Raw genomic sequence first — 23,669 nt, forward strand, 5'->3', positions numbered from 1 at the left:
TATGCTTGCAGGCAGCCAGCGAGTAATCCTGGCTGGTCTGAACCTCTGCTGATTATTAATTTGGAGAGTTCAGAAGAAAAACGCTGTGTCTGCACATTCCCCCCACAGTCTCTCTGGCTTTCTCTTCTTCGTCTTGCTTTTGCTCTCCAGCACACTTGTTCTCAGTGGGTTCCCCCCTTCAGGCCCCCGTCTCCCCTTTTTGTGCCTCACCCTCTGCCTGTTTCTCTCTGCCTCAATGTCCAACGGTTAACCCTGAAACTCAGGGTTATATACAGGAAGGAGTAACTCTGATTTAATGCTTTTTAATGCTCTTGCAAATAATTTTAATGCCATCAACAAGTTCCCATGACTCTCTCTATCTCTCTCTCTCTCTCTCTCTATATATATATATATAAATTAGGGCTGGGCGATAATTCAATAACGATATATATCAATCCATAGACGTGTGGCGCAATAGAAAAAAAGAGGGTCGATAAAAGTTCAATAAAAAAGAAACGCAGTTTTCCTTCCTTCTCATTGTAGCCTAGCATGTAGGTTTATGCTAGTCACTGCTTCCTCCCAACCAATCACAATCGCGGACCCAGGCATGCCGTCACCAAGCGCCGCCCTCTCAAACCACAACACAGAGCACATGAAGATGTCGCAGCAAGGAGAGGCGGAGGAAATTGTTTCAAAGAAGGGTTTTTGTAGTTCGGCAGTCTGGCAGTATTTCGATCATGGCAAGTCGGACCAAAAACAAACCACAGTCATCTGGAAAATGTGTCGGGAACCAGTGAAAACCAGTCTGATAATGAAACCAACTTTTTTTTATCATCTCAGCCGCTCACAGCCGCAGGAGTACGAGCTGTGTAGGCCCCGGCGCGGCTCTCCTCCGAGGAATCTTCGGAAAATATATATATATTTTCAGTTCTGGGCAGTTTCCCACGTAGTTCTAACAATTGAGATAAAAATGCTGAGGGGCCAGAAACTTCAAAGTAATAACTCAGGTTAAAGCAGGAAACGGGGGCGGCGGCGGCGGTGGGGGGGCATTTATTTATATGTTATATTTATTTTGGTCACTTTTCTGGTCACTTTAGTTTATTCTTTGTCAGTATTTAATAACATAACTCAGGTCTCTTAAGTTGTTTTTCTTTAAAACAATTCTGTTATGGTTAAAAAAGTTGGTTAAATAAAGATTTAATTCGAAGTTTGTGTTTGTGTTTTTTATTAAAATTAAATCATTTAGCAATATCATAAAATGTCCAGGCAGAGCTGCACATAAAATATGGTTTCAAATCTTTTCAATAATTATCGATATCGATCAATATGCATTTTTTTTTATCGATAAGCTTTTTTTCTATATCGCCCAGCCCTAATATAAATATTAGGGGTGGAACGGTTCACAAAATCCACGGTTCGGTTCACGGTTTCGTGGTCACAGTTTTCAGTTCGGTATATGTTGATTGTTAGCCTGACATGTTGGTCGTGTTGCTGTTGGCATAAACAAAACGTGTTGCAAACTGTTGCACTTTTATCCACAACTTTCTTTCCACCTTCATCGTAGGTCACTCTAATGCTGCTTTCACGCCGGGCGCAGCAGCAAGAGCAGCAAAATCGCGTCTGCTGCTTCATTTTTGCTGCTTGTACCAGTTAGTTCTGACGCGCGGCTGAAGCAGCTTTGCTGCTCTGGCTGCGTGGTGCTAAAGTGTGTCTGACGCGCGTTGGGCGGAGCTATCCTATCCTTTCTTTGCCTTGCAGCTATATTTGCTGTGATCAGTGGGAATAAAGTAGTTTTAATATGTTTTTAAGTTAGAAAGTCCACCTGAAAACTTAATCAGTGCAGTCAGTTCATCCTGATTACCATCCTGCCTTCCAATATTATTTATGTCAGAGCCGCTCAGACCCCCACATACCGGCGGTGCGCTGTCAGTAGGAATCCCTTCAGCAGCAGCCTCTGGCCGGGTCGCCTCCTCGCAGTTTTCCACGGCGGCTGGAAGGTGGTTTTCATGTACATAATCCAAACCACAGGCAGCAGGATAATAAAAGCGAACACGTTTTGTCGGCAGGTTTCTACATTTTGAATTAATTTAGGCGTTAATAAACAGTTTCAGAGAAATGATCATAGCGCTCTGTATCATCAGCGATGTGTCCGTCTCTGATTGGTTGATGTGGCGCTTCAAGCAGCAAAGGTTAAATTTTTCCATCTCGAGCAGCAGCGCGTTTGCGGCGCATCGTGCGCGTCAGATGCTTAAACGCTCCCGACGCGCTGCTTCAGCTGCTCAGACGCGCTGCGCCTGCTGCTCAAAACGCGCTGCGGGACCTTTTGCTGCGCCTTGACGCGCGTCAACCATTGACTTTGCATGTAAACTCGCATCTGCGTCCGGTGTGAACGCAGCATGAATGCAAAGTGGTCCCATACAGCAGACCTATAAAGTGCTGCTGGCACGTCTTCCAACTCCGTTCTTTCCCACTCGCCATACCCACACAATTCTCCACAACAACTGATTTTTCCCTGCTACAACCGGCTACGCTGCTTCGCTTCTTCTTCTTCTTGTTTACTACTGGTGGTTGGCTTTGGTCGCAGTACCGCCACCTTCTGCTCTGGAGTGTAAACGCTTCGCCTATGAGAAAAAGGAGCAGCGTATGAACCGAACGCAACACACGCGAATCGAACCAAGACAGTCGAACCGAACGGTTCGGACGGTTTTCATAAACCGTTCTTTCCCTAATATATATATGTATATATAAAAAAGCACAGCAAAATCCTTCGTCGTCTTTACCGCTGACAGGCTTCAGCCATGTCCCAAATTCCTCGTTTTCCAGCCATTTTTGTTGGAATTTGCATTTTCCTATTCTCTAGCCTTTTCTCCGCCTCAAGCTTCTTTTCCGAACAAACGGCTTTACGATCAACCGGAAGCAGCTCCGCACAAACAGGCGGAACAACTTAAATCTGAAGAAATTGTTTTTTAATAAATGTTTTTCATTTTTTCAAATAAAGCATTTTAAATGTCACAATAATCACATTTAATGGATTTTAATGCCAATTAAGGCCCTAATTTAAAAAATAATAATTTAATGACCAACAGAAACCCTGAAACTCTGAGGTTTTTCCTCACACCTCAGAAAATTCCTGTCATCTTTGAAACACATATTTATTAATTAGAGACAACACCTTCTACTTACTGTTAGAGTGAGACATAAAGATAAACTAACACATTTCAAGACTGCAATCTAAGACTTAAAAAGTTGTTGTTTTTTTCAATCTGGATCTAGGTTATAACAACAACAAAAAACTAAATGGGAAATATTTCTGATTTTGACCAAAAATCTACAGAAAAGCAAAAACACAAAAATGTTGTTTTAGATTCTTTAAAAAAAAAAAAAAATGTGGATACATTAGAGAAAGCAATTCATTAGTCAATCAGCACCAGCTAGACAGATCTATATAATGATTAATAAGTGCACGCCTTTAAAAGGACCCATGATTCTATTCTCCCACTCTGCAGAATCTGTTAGTTCAATCTCTAACGTTCTGCTCTCTCTGCTTTTTCTCATAGTAGCTTCATCTGGTCTGTTCCTGTTTGGCTGTGACTCCATCCTGGAGAGAAACATCAGCTGTGCATATGCATACAGGTGCTGGTCATAAAATTAGAATATCATGAAAAAGTAGATTGATTTCAGTAATTCCATTTAAAAAGTGAAACTTGTATATTATATTCATACATTACATACAAACTCATATATTTCAGATGTTTATTTTGTTTAATTTTGATGATTACAAATGACAACAAATGAAAATCTCAAATTCATCATATCAGAAAATTAGAATATTACTGAAGACCAATAAAAACAAAGGATTTATAGAAATGTTGGCCAACTGAAAAGTATGAACATGAAAAGTATGAGCATGTACAGCACTCAGTATTTAGTTGGGCCTCCTTTGGCCTGTATTACTGCAGCAATGCGGCGTGGCATGGAGTCGATCAGTCTGTGGCACTGCTCAGGTGTTATGATAGCCCAGGTTGCTCTAATAGTGGCTTTTAGCTCTTCTGAATTTTTGGGTCTGGTGTATTGCATCTTCTTCTTCACAATACCCCATAGATTTTCTATGGGGTTAAGGTCAGGAGAGTTTGCTGGCCAATTAAGAACAGGGATACCATGGTCCTTCAACCAGGTACTGGTAGCTTTGGCACTGTGTGCAGGTGCCAAGTCCTGTTGGAAAATGAAATCTGCATCTCCAAAAAGTTGGTCAGCTGCAGGAAGCATGAAGTGCTCTAAAACTTCCTGGTATGTGGCTGCGTTGACCCTGGACCTCAGAAAACACAATGGACCAACACCAGCAGATGACATGGCACCCCAAACCATCACTGACTGTGGAAACTTTACACTGGACTTCAAGCAACGTGGATGAAGTGCCTCTCTTCTTTTCCTCCAGACTCTGGGACCTTGATTTCCAAAGGAAATGCAAAATTTACTTTCATCAGAGAACATGACTTTGGACAACTCACCAGCAGTCCAGTCCTGTTTCTCTTTAGCCCAGGCAAGACGCTTCTGACGCTGTCTGTGGTTCAAGAGTGGCATGACACAAGGAATGCGACAGCAGAAACCCATGTCTTTCATACGTCTGTGTGTGGTGGTTCTTGAAGCACTCACTCCAGCTGCAGTCCACTCTTTGTGAATCTCCCCCACATTTTTGAATGGGTTTTGTTTCACAATCCTCTCCAGGGTGCGGTTATCTCTCTTGCTTGTACACTTTTTTCGACCACATCTTTTCCTTCCCTTCGCCTCTCTATTAATGTGCTTGGACACTGAGCTCTGTGAACAGCCAGCCTCTTTAGCGATGACCTTTTGTGTCTTCCCCTCCTTGTGCAAGGTGTCGATGGTCGTCTTTTGGACAACTGTCAAGTCAGCAGTCTTCCCCATGATTGTGTAGCCTATAGAACTAGACTGAAAGACCATTTAAAGGCTTTTGCAGGTGGTTTGAGTTAATTAGCTGATTAGAGTGTGGCACCAGGGGCCATCAATTTTGAACCTTTTCACAATATTCTAATTTTCTGATATGATGAATTTGAGATTTTCATTTGTTGTCATTTGTAATCATCAAAATTAAACAAAATAAACATCTGAAATATATGAGTTTGTATGTACTCGTACTCGTCGTCTCCCGCTTTATCCGGAACCGGGTCGCGGGGGCAGCAGGCTAAGCAGAGACTCCCAGACTTCCCTCTCCGCAGACACCTCCTCCAGCTCTGTTGGGGGAAGCCCTAGGCGCTCCCAGGCCAGCCGAGAGACATAGTCTCTCCAGCGTGTCCTGGGTCGTCCCCTGGGCCTCCTCCCGGTGGGACATGCCTGGAACACCTCCCGAGGGAGGCGTCCAGGGGGCATCCGAAGAAGATGTCCGAGCCACCTCAACTGACTCCTCTCGATGTGGAGGAGAACCGGCTCTACACTGAGCCTCTCCCGAATGACCGAGCTCCTCACCCTATCTCTAAGGGAGAGCCCAGCCACCCTGCGGAGAAAGCTCATTTCAGCCGCTTGTATCCGGGATCTCGTTCTTTCGGTCATGATCCAAATTTCATGACCATAGGTGAGGGTAGGAACGTAGACCGACCGGTAAATTGAGAGCTTTGCCTTTTCGCTCAGCTCTCTCTTCACCAGGACAGACCGGTGCAGCGTCCGCATTATTGCAGCAGCCGCACCGATCCGTCTATCGATCTCCCGCTCCATTCTTCCCTCACTCGTGAACAGGACTCCAAGATACTTGAACTCCTCCACTTGAGGCAAGGACTCCCCTCCAACCCGAAGGGGACAAGCCACCTTTTTCCGGTCGAGAACCATGGCCTCGGATTTGGAGGAGCTGATTCTCATCCCGGCCGCTTCACACTCGGCTGCGAACCGCCCCAGCGCACGCTGTAGGTCTTGGCAGGAGGGAGCCAGCAGAACTACGTCATCCGCAAAAAGCAGGGACGAGATCCGCTGTTCCCCAAACCAGACCCCCTCCGGTCCTTGGCTGCACCTAGAAATCCTGTCCATAAAAGTTATGAACAGGACCGGGGACAGAGGGCAGCCCTGTCGGAGTCCAACATGCACCGGGAACAGGTCCGACTTAATGCCGGCAATGCGAACCAGACTCCTGCTCCGCTTGTACAGAGAACGGATGGCCCCTAATAAAGGGCCCCTGACTCCATACTCCTGGAGCACCCCCCACAGGGCAGCACGAGGGACACGGTCGAATGCCTTCTCCAAGTCCACAAAACACATGTGGACTGGTTGGGCAAACTCCCATGAACCCTCAAGCACCCTACAGAGGGTGTAGAGCTGGTCCACCGTTCCACGGCCAGGACGAAAACCACACTGCTCCTCCTGCAGCCGAGGTTCGACAATCAGCCGGACTCTCCTCTCCAGCACCCTGGCATAGGCCTTTCCGGGGAGGCTGAGAAGTGTGATTCCCCGATAGTTGGAACACACCCTCCGGTCCCCCTTCTTGTGGAGGGGAACCACCACCCCAGTCTGCCAATCCAGGGGAACTGTCCCCGACCTCCACGCGATGTTGAAGAGACGTGTCAACCATGACAGCCCGACAACATCCAGAGCTCTGAGATACTCAGGTCGGATCTCGTCCACCCCCGAAGCCTTGCCACCGTGGAGTTTTTTGACTACCTCGGTGACTTCAGCCTGGGTGATGGACGAAACCCAGCCCCAAGCACCTCGTCTCTTCTTCCCCCACGGAAGGCATGTCTGTCGGGTTGAGGAGATCCTCAAAGTATTCCTTCCACCGCCCGACAATATCCTCCTTCAAGGTCAGCAGCTCCCCACACCCACTAAAAACAGTGTTAGTGAAGCACTGCTTTCCCCTCCGGAGGCGCCGGACGGTTTGCCAGAATCGCTTTGAGGCCAACCGATAGTCTTTTTCCATGGCCTCTCCAAACTCCTCCCAGGCCCGAGATTTTGCCTCTGCAACCGCCCGGGCCGCGACACGCTTGGCCTCACGGTACCTGCTTGCTGCTTCAGAAGTCCCACAAGCCAGCCAGGCTTGATAGGACTCCTTCTTCAGCTTGACGGCATCCCTTACTATCGGTGTCCACCACCGGGTTCGGGGATTGCCACCACGACAGGCACCGCAAACCTTACGGCCACAGCTACGGGCAGCCGCATCGACAATAGAGGCAGAGAACACAGCCCATTCGGACTCCATGTCTCCAACCTCCCTCGGAACCTGAGAGAAGCTCTCCCGGAGGTGGGAGTTGAACACGTCTCTGACCGAGGGCTCCACCAGACGTTCCCAGCAGACCCTCACTACACGTTTGGGCCTGCCGAGTCTTTCAGGCTTCCTCCTCTTCCAGCGTATCCAACTCACCACCAGGTGGTGGTCGGTGGACAGCTCCGCCCCTCTCTTCACCCGAGTGTCCAAGACATGCGGCCGAAGATCAGAAGATACGACTACAAAGTCGATCATCGACCTTCGGCCTAGGGTGTCCTGGTGCCAAGTGCACCGATGGACATCCTTATGCCTGAACATGGTGTTCATTATGGACAATCCGTGACTTGCACAGAAGTCCAATAATGAGACACCACTCGGGTTCAGAGCTGGGGGCCCGTTCCTCCCGATCACGCCCCTCCAGGTGTCACTGTCGTTTCCCACGTGGGCGTTGAAGTCTCCCAGCAGAATGATGGAATCCCCGGGAGGGGCGCTTTCTAACACCCTCCCCAGGGATGCTAAGAAGGCCTGGTACTCCGTACTGCCGTTCGGCCCATAGGCCGAAACAACTGTCAGAGTCCTCCCTCCAACCCGAAGGCGAAGGGAGGCGACCCTCTCGTCTACCGGGGTGAACTCCAACACGAGACGGCTGAGCTGGGGGGAGACAAGCAGCCCCACCCCCGCCCTCCGCCTCTCCTCGCGGGTAACTCCAGAGTAGAAGAGAGTCCAGCCTCTCTCAAGGAGCTGGGTTCCAGAGCCCTGGCTGTGCGTAGAGGAGAGCCCAACTATTTCTAGCTGGTATCGCTCCACCTCCCGCACAAGCTCGGGCTCCTTCCCCCCCAGTGAGGTGACATTCCACGTCCCCAGAGCTAGTTCAAGCGCCCGCGGATCAGGTCGCCGAGGTCTCCGCCTCTGGCTGCCGCCCAATCCTCTTTGCACCGGTCCCTCATGGTTCCCCCTGCAGGTGGTGGGCCCACTGGGGGAAGTTTGTATGTAATGTATGAATATAATATACAAGTTTCACTTTTTAAATGGAATTACTGAAATCAATCTACTTTTTCATGATATTCTAATTTTATGACCAGCACCTGTACATGTTAGAGATTGGCCTGTTTTCCAGTGTAGTCCTGTTTCTCTGACTGTGAATAACTGGATGTGCTCTCTTCATCCTCTTACATGGGAGTTGGCTCAGAGCTTGTCTGCCTGGCTGTGTTTCTGGCTCGGCGCCGTCTTTTATAATTGCTTTTTGTGTCTCTGTTTCTGTCTCCATGAAACCTCCAGTCAGAACCAGGCTCAATGTTGGAGGTTTCTTCCTGTTCAAAGGGAGTTTTTCCTCTCCACTGTCGCTACAAGCATGCTTAGTGTGAGGGATTGCATTTGAGTCAATGAGTCGATGCAATCAACTGGTTTTCCTTAAATAGAAAACTTTGAATTAATGTGACTGGATGATCTGTTGAACTGTAAAGTGCCTTGAGATGACATGTGTTGTGAATTGGCGCTATAGAAATAAACTGACTTGAATGATAACAGTAGACTTTATTTGAGAAATAAATATTGTAAGCTGTTACGTTTTAGCAAAATTAAATAAGATATTGTAACTAGACATCACCATGCAATGCATTCTGGTTAGGTGACGTATGCTAAGTCCTGTAGCACAAGCTCTGTCCAGCCGAAACAGTAGCGAGTAACAATACTTTTCAGTTTGAACTGGAGCGTTTTAAAATTTATGTAAATTTTGAAATGAAAAGACATGATGAAGATGCAGCAGTCGAGATTTTGTTGCGTTTTGGAGTCTGTAAATCACATGACCTCAGACTGTTCTGGAGTGAGGAGCTAAGATGCATTTCTATTCAATTTCAATTCAGTTTATTTCTAAAGCGCCAATTCACAACACACTTCATCTCAAGGCACTTTACAGTTCACCCAGATCATCCAGTTGGATTGATTCAAAGTTTTCTATCTAAGGAAAACCAGTTGATTGCATCGACTCATTGACTCGAAGGCAATCCCTCACACTAGGCATGCTTGTAGCGACAGTGGAGAGGAATAACTCCCTTTTAACAGGAAGAAACTATTGGATTCAAAGGGAAGAAAGTTTGATCTGCAAAATGTAGTTTGAAAACAATGGAATTGGTCAAATTTAATCTTAAAAAGAAGAATCAAAAAATAAAATAATAAATAATCAAATTAAATTTGAAAACATTAAAGGAATAGTACACCCAAAACATGATTAGCCTTCATTTTCTACTCACCCCCATGCTGAACAACACTCTGGAGTACTTTTTTGATATCTCAAATGCATCTGGAGATCTGGGAGGCTTCTTGCTGTCTGCTGACATTCAAATAATGGAGGTCTATGGCGCCCGAGGCAGAAAGGTCCATAAAAGTCCACAAAAAACGTGTCAATATTCCTCCATACTGCTCGTCCAATGTATTCCAAGTGTCCTGAGTGGGTAGCATCCAGAATTTACTCGAAACGAAGTCATTTAGAATGTTTTTAGAGCATAAACAGTAGTGTATAGGATTTCCTGAAAGCGCGCGCCTGCGCGTTCACGACGCTACGGAAGCCGGCAGACCAAGCCAGATGAAAGTGCGCATTCAGCGTCGTCTCTTCCGATAATGTAAGCGTAGAAGAAAAAATGTGCTGTTGCAAAGAAAGAAACAACGAAAGAAAAATGTCTGAGGACTTCAGTGTTAAAGAAAAGCATGAATTCTTTGCTGAGCTGAATGCGCACTTTCATCTGGTTTGGTCTGCCGTGGTTTCCGTAGACTCGTGATCTCGCAGGCGCGCGCTTTCAGGAAATCCTGTACACTACTGTTTATGCTCTAAAAACATTCTAAATGACTTCGTTTCGAGTAAATTATGGACCCTACCCACTCAGGACACTTGGAATACATTGGACGAGCAGTATGGAGGAATATTGACACGTTTTTTGTGGACTTTTATGGACCTTTCTGCCTCGGGCACCGTAGACCTCCATTATTTGAATGTCAGCAGACAGCAAGAAGCCTCCCAGATCTCCAGATGCATTTGAGATATCAAAAAAGTACTCCAGAGTGTTGTTCAGCATGGGGGTGAGTAGAAAATGAAGGCTAATCATGTTTTGGGTGTACTATTCCTTTAAAAGGAAAGTGAGTAAACAGTAAAGTGACTTATTTTGATTAAATATTTTAATTTAAGGATTGCATGTTTCATTCAATTTCTTCTTGCAAACATTTTCTTTGCTTGCAACAATAATGGAACAAAATTGACTCCATAGGCCCTGATTTATGGAACAAAAATATTCATATCTTTAAAAGCTGAAATCTGTGACAGTTGGTGAAGAATTGCTGCTGTAAAAGCATTAAAAGATCATTTGAAATATTAAATCTGTTTTTTTATTTCAGATTATAGATATATTTATGTTAAATTAGAATATTATACCAGATATCATATTTGGCTGCTAAAATGGAAGGTTTATATTTTGGTGAATAATCTTTTGATCCTAAAAGGCTAAATAATAAATAAAAGTTAAACCTGTCCAGCATTTTGAAGCATGACAGCAGCTCCATCAAAGGCGCTGACACCACCAGTTGGCGTCTGGCTCACGGGCAGCATGTAACACTGTGTACGCTGATGCTCAGGTTTCACTGCTCCATGTCTTCGGTGCATCCCAGCTATGCCGACGGGTGATTCATCACAATGACAGGCCAACTGTAAAGTCCCCACTAACTACAGCCACAATGGACACAATCAGCTTTTACTAGAAGTAGTTTACGCTCAGATGTGTTGGAAAAAACTTTGCATGTTTGAGGAACCAAAGGATTAAGCTTAAACTTAACTTCCTTTCTAAAGCTGTGTTTTGTAATTTTTTCAACAGTGCTATGAAAAAAATGGGGGTTACCAGGGGTTAGCCTCCACTAAAGCAATAAAAAAAAATATATAAAAGCTATGGATCAAAAGTAATATGTAGATATACAATATTCATCTCGATACGCTTCTAATTTAATAAAGATATCATTCCAAGGATTTTCAGCTGAAAATGCCTAAAAAGGTCTAAAAAAAGACCTCTCCAAATTCAAACTTTTATACCTCCTGAGCCATATGGAATAAAAATCAAGTCCTACGCTCCATGTTAAGAATACACTCCCTAGTTTTCACCTGTACATTCTAGGGGTGTAAATAATAATCGTTTTGTATCGATGCAAAGATCCAACAGCCGACGATGTAGTATCGATTCATGTTTTTTTTTTCCTTCCGGTCTATTTTTATCCATTTGCTCTTGGGTGTAATTCTCCCTCCCGTGCTGTGGTGGCGCTAAACCTATTTTGCCCTCCTACCTCGCTTCCTGATTATACTCTTACAGCAGTGTGTTGCAGTGAGCTTGACACAGGCATTTTTGATTTATGCTCAATATTGAAGCGTGGTCTGTGCTACACGCTGTGGGTCTAGATACGGCCGAGGCGGAGAGGAAGTGGGGGCGAGTTTAGTCCGACGACGGAGGGACATGAGGGCCAAAAAGAGCGGAGATCCAAGTGGAAAAAGGGTCCCAGCGTTCTCACGCACCTCGCTCTTCTAGCGGGTCAAACTTCACGAGTTGTTTTCCGCAATTTCGGTCATAAAAACAAAACAAGCCGGCCTCCTGTCTGCAGCACTGTCTGCGGTCAGCTACAATCTGGGAGAGGAGCAGCGGAGCGTCTGTGGAGGGGGCGGGACGTCTGGAGCCGAGGTATTGCATTGCACTCATTGCACTGATTATGTGCAGTATTTTTTGATGCAAGGCCTTTCAGAATCTATAATGCAGGGGTATTATTTTTCAGTGAATGAGGTTTTAATAGGAATAGGTGGAGTGCAACTTTTCTACGTCTGTTATTTGCTGTTGTTTCTAAAAAAAAATGCATAACAATATTGCAGCTTTCATTGATTTATTTCAAATTCGAAACATTGTCTAGGCTGTAAGGTGTAAAAAAAACCAAATAAATAAAAAAGAACCCATTAATCGAATCGTATCGCGATGTATTCTTGAGTATCGAAAATAATAGAACCGGATGGGGATTGTTAATATTTATTGATATCGACACCTTTATCGATACTCCTTATCGATCCGAGTCTTTATCGATACCACTATTGATACTTTTCTGTTATTTGGTGGAAAGACGATGCAACGAAATTTTTTTAACAGAACTGGTATTGCTTTTATTGCCTAACAAGTGAGCATAACAAAAAGGTTTCTAGCCTTCAATAAACATGGCTAATGTAATAGGCCACTTCGAAATGACATAAAACTAACTAGAATATATTTTCACAATTGTTGGTTAATGTATTGTCTACTGTCACTTTTCATCATGTTTTTAGTGATTAGGAAAATATTTAACAAATAAATAATTGTATTTTAAATTAAATGTAATTTTTAATAAATGTTGGCATCAGTAGTTTAATTATATATAGAGCAATATACAACTGTATTACTCATGTTTCTCGCCAAAAACAAAATTTCCCGTTTTCTTTACGTTACACTTGAACGCATCATGATAACCTAATTGTCGTTTTACTGAGTCAATCTGAACACATCATCACGCAGCACGTCTGAAACTTTATTTACTTTTCAAGCTAACTAGCTTGTATGCTGCCGATTTCAACACGGATTTCACAATTACTATTTTTTAACTGACCGGACAAGCTACAAAGTCTGTGTGCGCGCTCACCAGTGGTACTCTGAGTGGATGATGAAGACGGACAGACTGTGGTGTGGCGGCAGCAGCAGGAGGAGGAGGAGTCTTTTCCGTTCAGCCATTCTCGAGTCGCGAGCAAAGTTAAGTGCCAGACTTCACTTGTTTTACTTTTAATATCTGTTTGCTTACAATTTCATTCCAAAACATTGGTGGACATGCTGCAGTGATTGGATTGATTAGATTTAAATGCTGTGACGCGACTCGAGGGACACACAATTATGTTACAGGACCTCCGGGAGAAAAAAAAAAAAACGACCAGACTCGATAGTGGTATCGATAAGCCCAAACGTTATTGATTTTCGGGTTTTGAAAAAAGTGGAACCGGGTCCTTGATGGAACCGGGTTTCAATCCCCATCCCTAGTGGTCGGTGAGGATGATGGCAACAATCGTACATTTCTGTGCAAACTTTGCCCGCCGGCTTTCAGTAAAAAAATCCGCACTTCAGTAACCTTAAATTCCTACCTCAGCCTGGTCCCTCAGTTTGTGTTAGTAAAATGTTCTTGAGGGTTTTACTATTCATGTAGACCTGCCTGGTATAATTTTCCAGGATTCCAGTATTCCTTTTTAGTATGTACTGAAATGGAATTTCGAATTGAAAAAATTATTAAAATTAAAAAAAACCTTTGCACCTTGAAGACTACTTTCCTGTTTTTCTTTTAATAATAATTCCTCATAAAAGAAGACAATTCAAGCAGCACATTTTTCCTGATGTTTTTGAGAATATACTGTAGGGGTGAAAGCTGCAGCTGCTACTAGTGTGAAGGGAATTTACAGCAACAATGGGGAAATGCTGTCCCCTCAATGCTAATGTAAACCCTGGTTGGATAAGGATTCAAAACTGGATATGAAGATGAAATCTGACGCACAGTTTCAGTGTTACAACTGATAAAATAATTGCTGTCTGTGGTTCTACAGTAGGCTATGGTGCAATTGAGCAATACATGAAAAAAAAAGAACTATGAACTAGTTAATTTTTTGGAACTGTGAACTTAGTTCAAAATTTTGAATTATGAACTATGAACTGAACTAGTTTATTTTAAAATGTGGGAACTGAACTTTGAACTAGTTCACGTAGAAAGAGAACTTTCCCAACACTGGTCATAAACAGCTATTCATTGGGTACACATTGATGTCACTCATGTGGAGCTGAGTTTTTATTGGTTGGACTAGCCCAGGGGTCGTCAACTCAGACTGCTAAAAGAGCCATTTTTGACAAAAAAAAAAAAAAAATCTGTCTGGAGCCGCAAACATTTAAAAGTCTTATATAAGCCTCATGTGGCAACAAGTCTATTATCCCATTATTGAAAAGGACTATGTGGGCTTAAAAATAAATTAAGCATTCATGATTAAATGTTTATCTGGAGCAAATGTCCCATAGTAGCATGAGAGAAGGGAGGAGCAGTGAACGCACTTCACTGCGCAGTTTATGTTTTGTTGCATTGATTAAATTATAGAAACACGATAAAGGAATCTTTCTATGGCGGACCAAGCAGGAAGTGACAATCAACAGAGCAGAGCACTCCAACCCCGAAATCCCACATCCTCCATCACCATCGTTCCTTGGTGTGATTTAGATTTTGAGGATTTGGGGAAAAATGGAAAAATATTCACATACCTGCATCAGAGCGCTACCTGTTTGATCTGTGGACGGTTTCTTTTAATGCTTGAAACAAAACTAGCAGCAGTAGTGGAGTTGGAGATGCAATCCACTTGCTTAATCTTTCTTTGCGCTCCTCTAATTTATCCAGAAGTTCTGCAATCACACTTTTTCTCTCACTCACAACTTTGTGATCAGCTGCATATTTCGACTTCAGTGGAAATGCCTTTGCAAATTTCTATTTTTATTATTTGGCAGATTCTCGGGCCAAAAGCAAAAATGCAGGCAATCCTTCCACATTAATAAGAACTATATACATCTGCCTCTTCTTAGGCCTTTCTTTTCTTCTTATACACTTCATAGACACTTTTTCTCTTACGACCCTCGGCCATTTTCAAAGAACCGCGGTGAGAAAGGTGAGCTTCAATGAGTGTCTGAAACCGTAGCTCACCACAGATATACGCCTGAAAGTGCGCATGCACAAAAATGAAAGCTAACGGGACGAACACGTAGGACGGACTTACGTAAACATATCACCAGAATGATTGACAATCAGGAGGACCACTGATTTAGATGATCCACCCGGAAATAAAAAATCATCCTCTATAACTTTAAGTTTACCAAAAGGAATCCCTGTGCATCATCTTATGAAGGTTCATGAATCTTCTTTTCAGCTAAAATGAAAAGAAAGAAGACATTTTGTGGGGATGAAGATGCTTCACAGGCTGCAGGCTGAGACCCAACCAGAGAAGGAAGGACAGCGCTCCACAAGTAGATATATATTTCTTTGTAAAATTGAAATATTTAAGATATAAGTTGACACGCCAATATAACCAGAGCAAAAGGTTAGTCTAAAGTCCTGCTGCTGAATTAATTTGCTGCTCTGGTCTCCTGTAAATATCTTCGGGGTTTCTGACACACTAGATAAACTGACCCAAAGAAGAATTATAAACTGAATCTGTATGTGGGTGGCTCTGTAGCTCTCGTTTTGTCCTCCTCTACATAACCTTTCCTCTTTCTTCCTGTACTGTCACAGCCCCCCCCCCCCTCAGCCACCTCCTCTGGCACTTTGAAAGTGTTTTCTTTATAGCGCAGGGAGAGCAGGGAGAATGAGACGAGGCCTCTCCTTTGCTAACAGGCTGGCCAGAGACAGTAGAAACCGTGTGTATGTGAATCGGCCTGCAGAATAGATTAGAAAAGAAAAAGAGGGAAACGTTAGGTAGAGGGGCTTTAGGCTGCGAGGAGCAGGACAAAGGGAGGAGTTTGCAAAAATGCCAAGGCATAGTTCACTGCAGCAGGCATTTAGAGGGAGGCCAGGGAGCGGGGGAAAAAAAAAAAAGGAGAGAAGCGAGGGAACGAGCTCTGCCTGGGTTTCTGAATGTCTTCTTGTAGAGTCAAACAATTTGGCATTGAAGTTAGAGCTAAGAGAAGTACTGAAAATGCAGGGATGACACAGATGGATTGTAATTTAACGATTATTGGAATCTTTACCAGCTACTTACCTTGACGATTTAGAGCAGCGTATGCCTGACGTACACAAAATCTGGCAAAAACACTGGCCAATGTTGGATAAGTTAGGAGCACGCTGAAGTATGCTGAAACACGCCGACGTACGGCAAGTACGTCAAGAAAATTTGATCATGCTCAAAATTTCATGACGTATGCTAGCGTATGCTAAGTTACAGTAACTTACAGGTCAGTTATCTGATACAGGGTTCCTACAGCATAAGGCAAGTTAAATTCAAGACTTTTTAATGCCACTTGAAATAAAAATTTAAGACTAAATTCACAAGAAACACAAGAAAAACCTGCTTACGACAACTTAACCCAAAGGTTTATTCTAACATAAACCACTGCACTAATGTTTAAATTTTGGAAAACTTCCCATACAGACAGAAAGCTAAAAAAAACACAAACTTTTTAAGGACCCGCAGGAACCCTGTGTTAGTTAACATACGTTCAGTGTAAGTTACTCATTAGTCGCGGCGTCAACTAATCCACAACTTCTAGCTGACTTGTGCATAACTTATGCAGGGCGACAGTGGCGTTGGATGTAGGAGTTTGCCCTGAAATCGAACGGTTGACGGTTCAAGCCCCGGTTCCGACTTTCAGTGTCATTGTGTCCTTGGGCAAGACACTTCACCTGCATTGTCTACTGATGGTGGTCAGAGGGCCCCGAGGCGCCAGTGTACGGCAGCCCCGCTTCTGTCATTGAGCCCCAGGGCAAGCTGTAGCTTCCCACCATCAGTGTGTTAGTGATGGGTGAATGACTTAATGTAGTATAAAGCCCTTTGGTCAAGTCTCAACTTATCAAGAACTTCTCTCCAATACATATCAACGTATCTGACGTGTTCCAGACGAGCGCTGAAGGTGTTTCTAACTTCCAGCTACTGTATAATGGCGTATTGGCAGTGTTTTGGTATAAAGGGGGTTCACAGGAGGAAACCATCAGTTCTCCTCCCGACTTCATCCCCATCATAGGGTGAGCTAGAAGGTGAGTGTGATGGATCCTCCCTGCGTTCATGACCACGAACAAACTTCCTAGCAGACATGATGCTCAATCTGCTGCGACTGCAAACCTTTTTTCTTTTATTTATTTCTTGTTTTTGGCAGGCGGTAAATGGCAGCCGGGTTAATAAAGCAATCAAATGAATCGTTTTATGCATAGCCAGTGCCTCAGGGCGCATTGCTGCCCCATCCTGGACACTGGATTGTGACATTTCATGGGCATTACGCTTATGTCTAACGACAGTTAGGCTGTCGTTAGACATAAGTTCTGGACTCGTTATGAATACTCTATGTGTACGCCAAAAATTGATACATAGAATTCTGCTAAAATACATAGAAAGTTCAGCGTATGCCAGCGTTTTAGAAGATTTTTGGAAGTCGGCCATACGCTGGCTAAACCGGCAAGGTGCAACTGGGCCCTTAAGGCTGTTACTTCGAAACTAGGTCGTCTGCATAGGTGTCATAGTGAACAAAAAGACGTCCCCGCCCCTTCCGCAGACACTCTGCTACACCTCTCCCAAATTGTAGGTGACCGCAGACAGGATGCCATTTTGTTTTGTTTGTATGACCGCCATTGCGGAAAACAACTCGTGAAGATGGACCAGCTAGAAGAGCGAGGTGTGCGAGAACGCTGGGACCCTTTTTCCACCTGGATCCCCGCTCCTTTTCGCCGTCATGTCCCTCCGTTGTCGGACGAACTTGCCCCCACTTCCTCACCGCCTCGGCCGTTTCTAGACCCACAGCGTATAGCACAGACCACGCTTCAAAATTGAGCATAAATCAAAAATGTCTGCATCAAGCTCACTGCGACGCACTGCTGCGGGGAATAAAACCAGCACTTTAGTCCTGTATAATCTTTAACAGACTCTAAAACATATCATTAACTTACAGAACAATCTTCTCAAAGCAGTAATGAAGCCACAACTTTACAAGAACCTATAGCTTTTGCATTTAGGATTATCCAGAACCCCTTGAAGTGGAAATGAAACGGTTAACCAAACTAGCTTTATGTTTCATGAGATTGTGCTTGGAATCCTGAGGTTGTGAGTTTGAAACCCACTCCCACAGACAGTCCCTGAGCACACTGGAAAAACAATCTAAAAATAAGTAAAAATATCTTAAATTAGGTGAGCGATTTGACCGCAACCATCTTAAGACGGCAGACAAAATTTCAAACATGTCTGATTTTCTCCCGACCTTACGATTCCTGATGGAAAGGTGGTCGTAAGAGGCTGATCACCGCTTGTGTACTTAACGACGCATGATCAGGCTGAAAGTTGGCCCGATCAAATAACTCTCGCACGACTGGAGAATCGGCCCGAAAAAGGCAAAAAAATCGTACAGTGTATGCCCAGCTTAAGGCACATTGCTCAGCCATAACAGCTTTAAAGGACTCCAGACCACCTTGTTCAGCACTAGTTGTCATGATCTGGCCTGTTTGCTCTCCCTTAATTAGTCATTCCTTTCACCTGTCGTTTTTTCCCTCCCTGCCTCAATTATAATTTATTCCTCTCACCTGTTTCCTGTTGGTTATATTCAGTTCAGCCTGAGCATTCAGGGCCAGATCATTACGTGTCTGTTAGTTCTGTTTTAGTTCACGGTTCATGTCCTGGATCCTAGCAGCCAGTGGAAAGAGGGTTTTGTGTTTGTCTCGTCTCCTGATTGTCCACTGTCCCTCCCCCGCGGGAGTCCTCTGGGTTTTTGGCTCAATATGTGGGGAGGTTCAGTTTTTATCCAGTAAGCCTGGCTCCAGGGAGGAGACCAGTTTAAAGTCCTGCATCAAGTTCTGGTTCCACGTCCTGTCTCGGCTACCCTCTTCCACTGAGCCTGCCTGTCTGCACCTGATCCTGTCTGCTCCTGTGCGTGACCACCTGGTCAGATTGGGCGGTGCCGCGCCCCCCCGCCTGCAGTGTCCGCGAGCCACAGCTCCGCTTTTTGTTTTGTTTATTTAATAAACCTTTTGAACTTTCCTACTGACTGTCTCTCCTTGAATACTGGGTTCATCTGTCTCCGTTTCATGACACTAGTCCTCTTATAAAATCTAAAATACACATTAAAATTGGACTAAATCATGTCTTAATAAGAAGTTTCTGATTCTGAACCATTTCTTTTCTGTTTGCAGAAGCGATCAGGGTTCAATTTACATGTTAGCTGTGGGAAGACCTGCTAAAAACATGGATCCACTGCTAAGAAAAGAGACCGTATAATATAATCCAGAATAATGTGAAAGCCCTTACTTACCATGAGACGATTCTGGAACGGGAGCAGCAGGGAGAGGCCGCCGGGACCTTGGTTGACTCGATGGGTGGGCCATTTTAACCGGGCCAACAAACTCCACGAACGTTCCTGGGAAGTCGCCTCTCTGTTTGGTGCGTTTGTTGTACCCTAGGAGCCAGCCTAGACGCTGCGGGTGCTCCTCACAGCCCTCCTCGTAGGTCAGCATCGACACCAGAGAGGCCTTGCTGACAGTCAGGAGGTCTCCTGGCTGGAGATCCAAGTCCTCCTCCTGGTCCTTGGTGAACCAGTAGAGGGCACGGTACTGGAAACCCTCGGCCGCCATTTTGTAGAGCAGATGAGTTCCTTTTTTGATAACCGCTTGGTCTTTAAAGAAACTGAAGCTGGAGCGGAGTCACTGGAAGGTGCTGTTGGTGTCTAGACTGAAGGAGGAGCAAGTCACCCAAAGCTTAGAAGCATTTTTACCGCTTCATAAGAGAGCTGCTGTAACGGGGAGGTGGCAGCAGCAGCTTCAGAGCTGACTGGTGTTGCTGCGCCCCTGCACTTTCCTCAGCTTGATACCCCGGTTAAGCCAAATGATGGAGCAGAGGGAGAGCGTCGGCAACATGCTCCTTCAAAAAAAACTCAACTCCGGCACTGCTTTGGTTGCTGTGGTGAAGGATGGCGTCGCTGGATCTCCACGCTCCAAACAGACGTCTAAGTTGGGAGGAAAACGTGGAGCGGAAAGCTCCGTAGTTCCTTCGAATGCGTTCAAATTAACGGGAAGGATTGACGACTGACCTGCGTAGCAGAAACAAAAAGAAAAGAATACCAAAGTAAATAAAAAACAATGGGTTACAAACGGCTTAACAGGGAGAGCAAAGCATTGCATTAAAAATGGCGAACTGCGACAGCTCCATGCATCCGTGTGGTCGACGCTGCTGCGTCATAACCCGGGCAGGAGCCTCCGAGGCCCTCTTTCAACCTTCCAAAAAAAATATATGACGTAGTTCGCTCTAACACCGCACCAAAAAGTTTTCTTTTACTCTGACTGAAAAGTCTGGATTAAGAGAAGTTGGAATGTGAACATTCGATCCACAAATCAGCTGCAGTGGAGCCACATTTCTCCCAAACAAGCAGGAGAGATTCCTGGACGGGACAGAAGTGGCAACTCTGTTTTCTCAATTTAATCATTCATGTACACAGATTCATATGAACACAAACAAAATCCACACAGCGTGTTAAAAATCAGCTTCAAAAGGACAAATAGAGTCAAAAATCTGAATATTCAACATAGACTTTCCTTTCATTGCCATCTATACCTTAGAAACTGGTACCCAGATTATAAAATAAATTCAAAGAGACCAACGCACAGAGAAATTATGCAATGAGAAAAAAAAAACGGGAGATCACAGCTTCAAGATCCGACATCTTTGGTTTTTGTTACGAAGCGAAGGAGGCAGAAAGGCGACTGCTGAATTCGGCCGATAGCAAAAAAAAACACAAACAAACAAACAAAAATAATCCAAAATGGCTAATCTGAAATAACCGAGGCCCCGGGTCTGTGAGGCCTGCTGCTCTGCCAACATTTAAGGGAAATGACCATGAAAGACGACATTTAATAAAAACGGTGAGTGCACGGTGGGAACTATCAGGACAAGAGCTTAAAACAATACGGCAAATGTCCAGCTAGAATGTTTTTAAAGCTTCACACACGTTTACCGGAAACCCCTGAGTAGGGATATAGATTCATCAGGACCTACTTTTATGTTTAAAGCGATGCTAAAAGGCTTTGGGTAATAACTGGATGCAGGAACGTGCAAAAAAAAAAAAAAAGGAACCAAACTCACCAGAGTTTTTTTTTTTTTTTTCATTGAGCCGGACGGGTTCAGCGAGACTCACGGTCCCACATCCTCTGAATCGACAGGCGAGAAGTGCCAGGCTGAGACACGTGGCACTGGCATACCCAACCACAGCCCGCAATCCTCACACCCCCACCCCCAACCCTCCCAAAAAAGCCTCATTTCTCCACCTGCTCCTCACCCCTGCAACCCAAACCCCCAAAAAAACATGCCAAAAAAGTCCAACCCTCCTTCCCTGATTGTCCTCCTGAGAAGAAGTCCTGATATCTTTCCAGCAGCCATGCTTCATTCACTCACTCAGAGATGCAGCAAGAATAAAAATAAAGATTGAAAAATAAATGAGCACGAGTTTGGAAATATAAAAAAAGAGTTAAGGTCCTGATGAGAGTGGGTTCCAGGCAGCACAGCGTCCCCTATTTTTCCCTCCCAAACACTTTTTTTTATTTTAGTCTGGGCAGAGAGAGCGACACAAAAGCAGCGCGAGAGAGACGGAGCAGGCACAAGAGGGCGACCGCAGAAAAATAAATAATGAACCAGGCAGCAAACAACTCACTGTTGCTAGAGAGAGGGAAAGCTGGTCCTGCGCTCTGATTGGTTCCCCCGTCGGGCCATGTGCCTCGCAGTCACCCGGAGAAACCGGGCAAATCAAGGGAAACGTTCTAATATTAGAAAATGTTTCCAGCTGATCGAAAAACATGCAACGGAAAGCTCTCTGAAGTATAAACGGCTGGATGTGAAGATACTATTCTAAAGGAATCCATCCTTCCTCAGCTGAGGAGGTGAAACATTACATGGCAAGACTAGTGCCTGCACGGGATTGGAGGAGGACTCATGAGTCATGCTGTAGTTGTGCAGCAGGATCAAGTGGATGAAAGCTGCAGAAACTGTGAGAAAAAAGAGGGCAAACTAATCAGGAGGAGATTAAACAAATGTGTTTGATGTCTGCTGATTCCTTTTATGGATTAAGGACTCTTTAGGACTGATTCTCCTTTGCAGGGATCAGCTGTTTATTTGAGATCAAAATGAACATTTGGAAGATGTCAAATGAATCCGAGATGCTCATCAAACATCAGCAGATAAGAAGAACACCACGATGACGCAGCTTTAGGGTCCAAACACCACGCAGTCCAGATTTATGTAATATATATAATATAAGTTGGGAGTGGCGGCCTAGTGGTTAGGGCATAGGGCTTTGAATCCTGAGTTGCAGACTGCAACTTTTGGTCTCTAAGCAAGACCCGTAACCCCACACTGCTCCCCTGGCGCCACACAATGGCAGCCCACTGCTCCCCAAGGGGATGGGTTAAATGCAGAGAAGTAATTTCCCTCTGGGATTATTAGAGTATGTAAAATACAAAAAAAATATATTATATATATATTAGGGATGCACGATATAATCGGCCCCCTATCGGTATCGGCCTTAAAACTGAATATCGGACATCGGCCACCCCACCGATATTTAACCCGATATTTGATCAGCTTCTGAGTTTCTAAAGTCTAAAAAAAGAAATACTACTTCTTCTTCTTCCTCAAAAACTTCTTTTTTACAGACTTAAAAACTTCTAAAGACGAGGGAAAAAATATTGATACATTAAAATATCACAATATCTTCATATGCTGATATATTGCCATTTAAAAACACCATATCAATCTCTTTACTAATGAAATAGTGCTATATGTCATCGTTATGCTACGAAATCCCCCGAAAATTCACGAAATTTTGCCATATTTTTATATGTTGATATATTGACGTGGTATTGATCTATTTTACTAACAAAATCTCACAAGAATTCGCAAAATATCACGAGAGTTTGTAACAGAACGATGAGATTTTGAAAGTAAAATAGATCGCTACCGTGTTTTTAAAAATCTATTTGATATCAGCATATGAAAATATATTTGAGTTTATTATTTTTCAAAGTGTCAGAAATGGATAACAAAACTGCTATTTTCAATGACTACTTATTTTTGTCCAGCTTTAACATCAGTATCGATATCGATTATCGGCTACATGAGTTTTAAAATATCGGCATATCGGATATCGGCCAAAATCCCAATGTCGTACATCCCTAATATATACATATATATATAAAACAGCTTATTTTTATTGGATGATTTTTTTTCCAGCCAGGGCCAGCCCAAGGCATCAGCAAACTAAGAGACTGATTAGGGCCCCACAGCAACAAACAATTTCGGAATAAACGTGCAATATTATGTCAATATATCTTTATTCGTGTGGAAATTAGCAGTTTTGTCAACATTCCATTGATTGGAAGTGCAAAAATACAGACATAAAACAGAAAAAAATGAATTTTCAAAAATTAAAACGGAAAAAACGGAATTTAGGAAAAAATTTAACAGAATTTGGGAAAAAAATAAAACAGATTTTATAGGGCCCTCCAGTACAATAATTCAAAGTTATTGTTAGCATTAGAAGGGCTGTTTATGACATTATAGTTAGAGGTCAGAGAATTTTTTTTTTCATGATTTATTTATAATTTCATTATCATGGAACAAACGAGTTCAGCTGTGAAATAATGCGGGATATTGGGATAACCGCTCTAATTTAGTTCCAGCAGATGCCGCCATTCTAAACTG

At 43.8% G+C, this 23,669-nt stretch overlaps 1 protein-coding gene across 1 annotated transcript in view; it reads right to left on the minus strand.

Moving 5' to 3' along the window:
- The window catches only part of pik3r2 (phosphoinositide-3-kinase, regulatory subunit 2 (beta)), a 50,117-nt gene that overhangs the window by 23,935 nt on the left and 2,513 nt on the right, over positions 1 to 23,669 (minus strand). Inside the window, exon 2 of the mRNA XM_038283586.1 lies at positions 19,237 to 20,010. Within this exon, the coding sequence (XP_038139514.1) occupies positions 19,237 to 19,555 (319 nt within the window). The 5' untranslated portion in view covers positions 19,556 to 20,010. The remainder of the gene's footprint in view (positions 1 to 19,236; positions 20,011 to 23,669) is intronic.

Source organism: Cyprinodon tularosa, unplaced genomic scaffold (genome assembly GCF_016077235.1).
Source record: "Cyprinodon tularosa strain WSP-4 unplaced genomic scaffold, ASM1607723v1 ctg195, whole genome shotgun sequence".
NCBI lineage: Eukaryota > Metazoa > Chordata > Actinopteri > Cyprinodontiformes > Cyprinodontidae > Cyprinodon > Cyprinodon tularosa.